The sequence below is a fragment of the Amborella trichopoda genome, chromosome 3 (assembly GCF_054954075.1).
Source record: "Amborella trichopoda isolate Santa Cruz 75 chromosome 3, AtrichopodaSantaCruz75HAP2 v2.0, whole genome shotgun sequence".
NCBI classification, from domain to species: Eukaryota; Viridiplantae; Streptophyta; class Magnoliopsida; order Amborellales; family Amborellaceae; genus Amborella; species Amborella trichopoda.
In genome coordinates, this window is record NC_142338.1 from 27,380,621 (window position 1) to 27,388,885 (window position 8,265).

The window sequence follows — 8,265 nt, forward strand, 5'->3', positions numbered from 1 at the left end:
TCTATAGTAAAATATTCTGCCAAAGTAGCAGAGCTTCAAAGTCTAAAGCTTGATCAAACTGAGTATCTGACATATATGAATTAATGTATGCATGTCATGAAAATGTATGCATGTAATGAAATAATTTAGATTTGCAGAGACTTCCCAAGGACATAAAAAAGATGGAGCATGAGCTTACAAGAGAAGTACGTCGAGCCAACTAAGTTCAAAGCAAACTTTGGAGACACTTAAACATTCACAGGACATGAAAGTTATATATACAAACTGGGATAATTCCTAAAAGAGGCATTACCAAGCTCATCATCAAATGCAAGACAGTATGCTTTCAGCTCACGATCAGTTTCTCCATTCATTCGCTGGCCTATTAGAAAAGCAGAGAGCAACGGTTCACTCACATTTGCTGAATTCTTATCCTCTGAGCACAATGGAAGGACATCTTTAAGGAGACCTTGAACCTCCTCATATCCAAGATGACCCCCTGCCAAAACTTCCCTCAGAGCACCAACCAATCTCATTTCAGTTGCTCCATTGCCGACAAAACTAGGCCCTATTGAAGTAGCTCCCCCCATAATTGTGCCCTCAGGATCTGCTATGAAAATTACATCTGCCGGCAGAGCATGGACTAAGAATGGCCAATACTTGTTCATTGCACGCTTTTCACCTTCAGACCATTGTGTAGCCTCTGGAAAAGCATTTGCACGTATCGTCATTGCACCAAAAAATGCTCCAAGCTGTGCTTTAGAAACTTCCTCCTCACCTTTTAGTTCTCCTCTAGCTTGAGAACACGTTATGAGAAATCAAACTCTAAAATAATCAGATCAAACTTCAAACCACGTATATGAATCTCAGAATAGTAACTACTCAAAAGCCAAAGCAGGAATGAATTAGCATCTAACAAACACAGTTCCCAACTAGCTTATATATCAGGAAGGGTATTAAAGTAACTGATGAAATAAATCTTGGAAACTTCATTATTAACTGTGTATTCTCATTCAAGTAACTAGCTTGTTCTTTAGGTATGCGGACATTTTTACTTCTTTCATATAATCAGCTATATTTTTGTGCAGTAAAGAAAGTATATGATGCTAAATTTGTCCTAACTGTACTGTGAGCAAGTGTACCATAATCATCTTCATCACATGATCCAATTAACTTGTTAACACTGAGAAGTTGCCTTTTCTTTCTTGTCTTTTAAAGAAAAACTAAAAAATATTTCAATCTACCCAATGATTAGATGGAAAGAACCTCCAAGCACTCAATGACAGGAAAAAAGCAAAAATCAAGAACAATAGCAGAAAGCCACGCCTAAGAAATCTTTGAGAATATTCATACATGCTTCCTACACAGACAGTTAACAGATTCTTCCGTAGAACAATTCAATGCAACTTTGTAAGTATAATGTCACCTAGGGTCATGTATGTTGCGCAAAATTCAGCTTCATTAGAATGATGACAAAGAACATCAAACTCTTAGAAGCTTTGAGAGAGGAAGAAAAGGAAATATATAGCTTAAATAACCTCCATTTCTGCTACGCAAAGATTGCAAAGGAAATCCTTTGCAATCTTTGCGTACAAGCAGGGTTTAACTACTTGCCTGAGTTACTTGGACTCAGCCCCTTGCCAAGCCAAGTACCCAGGTACAACTCAGGAATAATAATAAAAAAAAAATACAAATTATATAAATTTTTGGGATCAGTATAGAAAGATAATATTTGTAATTTGGACTTGTTTACAAGGATTTGTGAGTCTTTCTTGCCATATGCATATTTTTAAATTTTCCACTTTTATTTGGTTTTTTTCTGAAATGCCACAATTGTAAATCTTCTTTCTTTTTTTCCTTAATCTGTATGCTATGCATTCTTTCAACTTATTTGGATAAGTTGTTTTTGGTTTTTTCTTACCTTTCAAAATTTTATTTCATTTTATCAATTTTATTATTTTTAAATTACTTAGGGTTTTTGGGTCGAATTGACTCGCTCGCGATAGGGCTGAGTCCGGGGCCAGCAGAGTTTAAAACATTGAGTAGAACATAAATAGGGAATCCTCGTAGTAACCACTCAGCAAGGATCCTTTAGAATATCTCTTGATAAGCTAAGAATGACAGAGATTGACACATAAGAGGGAGAGGTATTTCCGGGTATTATGTTCTTCATAGATTGTACCAGGGGAGTTTATACCACCAATTAAAAATGGTTTATACTAATGTTTCACATGGACGAACGTAACCAAGCGTCAATCCACAAAATGTATGGAAAGCTTTGAAAAATTGTTATCCCCAATTACATGGTTTTCAACTATTTTTTGCTGATAATATGTACCTTTTTCACTTAACAGGAAGAGAGAGTGAGAGAGACAGAGAAACAACTGATGAACAATTTTCTACTACCAGACTGATTGAAAGCTGAAATTCAAAAAACCTTCACATTGAAAAAAAACCACCAAAGCTGCTCAATTCAAAGTTATCAAATATTGACAGTTAATTTGTTGTCACAGTTGTTTTTGAAACTGAAAGTAAACACAAGTGTGATAATTGTTTCCAATTGTACCAAAATGAAAATCTACCTGAACTCAAAATAGTTTCCAGAACCTTAAAGGCCTGGTCTTCTCCAAGTGGCCTCGTCTGTGTAGGCCCTGTACAAATCCTAGCTTGAGCGTCATGCACCGTCTGGTTGGGTTTCGGCCACCTTGAACCCCTGTATGAAGAAGAAATAGCTGGGTTTCTTCTCTCTCCATATTCAATAAGCCCTGATTCATCAAGTTCGTCTACGCCCGGATCAACCCCGACACTACGAATTAGGCTTTTCCTTTGGTTCCCACGGTGGAGAGACTTGTTTGCTGAATATGGAAGCTGAAGTCGGACTGTAACTGGAGATCTAGACCTCCCAAATCGGGAAGAGGGGGAGAAAAAGTAGTAATGAGGGTTCGAATTGGGTTTGTATGCGATGGCTGATCTCATCTCCACCGTTTCCTCTGAGGTCCGTCTCTGACAGGAGAAACGAGGAGCTTTGCGTTGAACGAAGCCAACTACCGAGTCTTTCAGGTATAAACCCCAAAACTAGAAATAATTGCGGGGAAAAGTTTGTATAGGGCCGAAGCTCTAAACAATCAAATTAGAGCCTACCTCAATAATTTATCTACGCTCAAATATTCTCATATTGATCATCTCCGTATAAAGATCCATGAACATGAGAGAAAAATGAATTTTAAGTTTTAAAAATAGTATATTTTCTAATACATTTTTTTATTATCAATTTTAAAAATTTTTAAGTTTTCATAAATTTAAATCTACACTATTTTTAAAACTTTAAACATTATAAATAATGATAAAAATGTATTTTACGGCTACTAGCCTATCACACAGATTTTTTATATTAAAATTACATTTCTTGACATTATTTCAAAAAATATTAATACAAACCCCACCCTTAACTCCGTGGATTTCTCAATAAAATGGGTGGTGGTACCAGTGGCCCCCTTATTACATAAGGTCGTTAAGTACGAGGATGTGTCGGTCCAAAAACGCGCTGTTACTTGGGGTTGAGGAAGAACTTCAACCCTTCAATTTAAATTTTGAAGTATTGAAGGGCTAAGTTTCTTGCTTGCCGCCAAGGGCCTTGATTTTTAACTACTTCTGGACTCGAAAAGAACTTGCCTTTTTTTGGATTTTGAGCTTAAAACTAGTATACAAATACAACGGGGAAATGTTTCTAGTATACGGTTTCTATGCGGCCAGCCTGTGGTAGAAATGTGGGCTTGGTAATAAATATATTTTATAAATATAATTTGATCCTAATTTTTAGAAAATATATAATCTTTAATATAGAGATTATGAATATTGAATTTTTTTAAAAAAAAACTAGATATAATAATTATATTAAAAAAAAACATTTGGATCATTAATTACATTTGTTTTCTACATTTTCATAAATAATAATTATATTAAATAACAATTTTTCATGTTTCTATGTGACCCCAACAACATATAAGTTATATGTGATCCCACTTCTTATATTCGATCTGAATCGAACGGCTACAATTGTTCATACCGTAATGTCACACCAAACACTATTTTATTTTTCAATTTTTTTCTACAAAACATTTTTGGATGAAATTTTGGGCTTCCCATCATAAAATTAGGGTGAACATGGAAAAATATAAAACAAATATTTTATATAAAATAAATGATCAAAATGCCCTACAATATTTAGGGGTATTTTGGTAAATTTTTATCATCATAAATTTTTTTTTTCATGTATGTCCCTAACAAATATATGAATGCCCCAAATTTTGCTTCAAAAATATTTGTATAATTAAATTAAAAATAAAAACTATGAGTTGTCTATTCAAGATCTGACAGTTAAGAGCTAGCTTGTGACATTATGACTCAAATCATCTTAGCCATTTACTCAAATCTAACGGTTGAGACCAGGGGTCACATAAAACATATATGTGGGTTCATATAGAAAGCCCTCCCCAATACAACTAGGGTTCGCAGTGGACTTGCACTGCCTTGGCCTTAGCTTGCCCCTAGTCTTTATAGGATTGACCCTAGCCCAGTCAAGCCTGGCCCCTGACCCAACCAAAGAGGTTGTTACCTAGGGCGGAACTGCTTGTTTGGGTTGAGCTGACCTAATACACTAAAAGAAAATATGGGAAAAAAAAGCCTAATAAAAAACTAGCCCAGCTGAACATAGGCCGGTCTTCAGGCCACATTTTGTGGTGTTCTCGGGGCCCTAGTTTCTAAATCCAGGCCGGCCGAGTCCGACTGGCGCGTTTGTCCCTTGCTAACCCTAACAACCCATAATTTTTTAAAAAAATAAGTGAAGGGTTAAAATATCACAAGATGGACTACTTTTAAGCTCAAATTTTATTTTATTTATTTCGTATAGTCAGCTTAGAGTTTAAGATCGAAGATCATTTATTCACTCCAATATGTGAGGCCCCCAGGCGCACTTACACCGCTCTATTAAAAGTCTTTAATGCATTTCTGCAACTGTTTGATGCAAGGTCTACAAAAGAGGATCGCGACCTGAATCGTTCATTTCTCAACTATTTTCGAATCGTAGAATCAGTAGGATCGGCCTGATTTGGCTTTTAAAAAAATTTCAAAAAAATAACTAAAATTTCTTAGAAGTCATTTTCTTACGTTTTTCGAAAAAAAAAAAAAATTTTATAATTTTTCATTTTTTTTACAGAAAATATGTAAATATTGAGAACTTGTCTCTTGTCACAATCAACAATTCATCTTTCCTATATTAGTTATCAAAAAACAATTCATCTTTCCTATATTAGTTATCAGAAAATGTTTATATAAGGATGCTACCTTATAATGTACAACCACGGATGCCCCTCAAAAATCCATCGGAAAAGGTAGTTTAATGTTGAAAAATCCTTTAATTGATCATCTCGACATCGAGACGTATGACTATGAAAAATAAAAAGATTTTTTCTACATTGTCTATTTTCAAGATTTTCATATGTTCATAGATCTACTTGATTTTAACCATTTTTGAAATTTAAAATTTTATAATTAGATAAAAAAAATAGATTTTGAGATAATCCTAAGAACATTTTACATCAAAATTATATACCATGATAAAATTTGAATGTGCACCTTACCTGTACACCTACTGATGTATCTGTATGCAAACTGCACCCTTAGTTATCTACATGGATAAATAAATAAATAAAAAGTTTATACAAGGATGCAACCTTATGATGTAGAACTACGGATGCACCTCAAAATTCCATCGGAAATGGTCGTTTTAATGTTGAAAGACACTTTGATTGATCATCTCGACATCGAGATGTATGACCATGAAAAATAAAAAGATTTTAAGTCTCAGAAATAGTGCATTTTATAATATATTATCTACACCGTCCATTTTTAAGATTTTCATATGTTTATAGATCTACTTGATTTTAATCATTTTTGAAATTTAAAATTTTATAATTAGATATAAAAATAGATTTTGAGATAATCCTAAGAACATTTTACTTCAAAATTATATACCGTAATATAATTTGAAGCTGCACTTTACCTCTACAGCTATAGATGCATCTGTATGCCAACTGCACCCATAAATAAATAAGTGACAATAAAAACCTAATTCGACACCTTTTTTTATTTTTTGTGCCATCTGAATCAATTCTAAAGAATACATTCTTGTGACATTTTAAATTTGGGCATGCGTTGTACTCCTCGAGAGTATAGTTTACTTTTACTCCCTCCGATAGACTACCTCTTTGGGACGATTTTTTTCAATCAATATTTAGAGAATCACCTAAAAATTAAAAGATGATTATTTTAAAAAGTAAGCAATTGAAATTTGAGTTTTCTAATGCTTGGATCTCACCTTCTAAAAACTGGAATATTCAATCTCGATACATTATTTTTTACAAGTGCATGAATGGTACAATTAGGAATTTTTTTTATTGATGTATGAGTTGAAGAGGTTATGTCCCCAAAAAATTTACCTTATGAAATAACTCTTGGTAGGATTTACCCAAGGGAGTACATGTATAGTATATACCTAAGCAAGTATAATATCTTTTGGCTTTGAATTAAAAAGTGAAATGAAACGAAAATGAAAACTTTTTATACTCTAAACAGCAATTAAGCCCCCCTCTGTTGCACCGGCTGATCACTTTGCTAGTGTTCACCTTCGTCAAGGTTTACCGACCTACCGGTGAACAGTCGTTTACTAAACTCAAACTAAAGAAGAACTAGTGGTGAGATGCCTACATCCCAGGTTCCCAGTTCCTATGAACCTTGAGTTTGAAGGTCTAACCTTGAGTCAATCAATAGGTAGGATCAACTACACCAAAGTGGAAGGGCCACTATCTAAGCTATTAGTAGGCTTGTTCGTTCAACTAATATTGAAATGATATACTGAAGGTCGCCCTAGAAGTTCAAGTGGTCGTCTGCCCTTTTTTTTTAAGAGTCAGTGGTAGCAATGTCAAAGCACTTGTTGTTGAGGGTGGGTTTGCTTTTCAAAAAAACGATTGTTGAAGAAACGAAGAAAACTACACCAAGCGTTACCCCTCTCTCTCTTATTGCATTCATTTTAGCCCCACACTGGAATTTTCCGAAATATCACGGGGGTAGAGCTGACAAAAGAGTGTGTGGGATATGGAGGGTTGTGAGCATATGTTACCCAAGCGAACGTGGATGAGTGCTTCCTCAGAGGGATGTGGGCAACCCTTTCAAAAAGGAGCCTTTTAACTTATTAAATATGAATTAAGTTTTGAATTAAAAATTAATGCCTGCAATGGGCTCCACACCTTTCTCCTTAAAAGCATATTTAGTATAAACAAGAATATTTTTTTTACGTGGAAAAACTTATTTATGTGATTGGGTGTGATAGTATTTTCATATCAATTGGTTGCTAATTAGTGTGACATAATGCACTGGAATTAATTTATATGAAAAAACTCCCACATCTAATCACATGAGGAGTTTTTTTATGTGAAAATACTTGGAAAAATTGTAAATACCCCCCCATATTGGAGTTTCTAGACAATGTCCCTCCAACCAATCTTTTCATCACAAGTTTTACCCCAAAACGAACTTTTCTAGCAAATATTCCCCCAAATAAAAAAGTCATCGGTTTTTTTGACAAAAATGCCATTACCCGTACATGATGTCACATCCCTGTAAGTTGCTCAACAACTCGAAAGAATGCTAGATCAAGTACACAAAGTGCCAGACCGAGTGGAGATATTGCTGGACCATACTTTGGCCCTATTGCTAGACCGCATGGATTTGTTGCCAGACCGCATGGGCCTATTGCCGGATCACATAGGCTTATTGCCGGACCGCATGGGCCTATTGTTGGGCTGCATGGGCATGTTGCTGGACTCCTCTTTAACAGTGTCAGACTGCATGGGCCTATTGTCGAACCATTCTTTAGCAGTGCTGAACTACTTGTTTATACTGCCGGACCACCTTTTTTGGTGCTAATGGAAAAGTTAAGTAGTTAATTTTAGAAGAGAGAGTACATTTTGGTCCTAAAAACTATAACTTTTTGACTTGGGGGGGCTATTTGTTAGAAACGTTTGTTTTGGGGTAAAAATTGCGATTATAATATTGTTTTAGGGTAGGTTGTAAAGAAAGTTAGGTCATGGGGGTTTTTGTAATTTTCCCAAGATACTTCTCTAAAAGTCATTTCTCACCAACCAAATGTGGCCTAATAAAAAAATTCATTTTTTTTCTTTTTAAAAAGGTGGCATGTTTATAACAAGAACTATCTGACATAACTGACCA

At 34.8% G+C, this 8,265-nt stretch overlaps 1 protein-coding gene across 1 annotated transcript in view; it reads right to left on the minus strand.

The window, feature by feature from the left end:
• The window catches only part of LOC18437358 (anthranilate phosphoribosyltransferase), a 38,907-nt gene extending 35,875 nt beyond the window's left edge, over window positions 1–3,032 (minus strand). Inside the window, exons 1-2 of the mRNA XM_088862316.1 lie at window positions 2,562–3,032; window positions 293–775 (exon numbers count right to left, since the gene is read on the minus strand). Of these exons, the coding sequence (XP_088718442.1) occupies window positions 293–775; window positions 2,562–2,955 (877 nt within the window). The 5' untranslated portion in view covers window positions 2,956–3,032. The remainder of the gene's footprint in view (window positions 1–292; window positions 776–2,561) is intronic.
• Window positions 3,033–8,265: the final 5,233 nt, after the last annotated feature.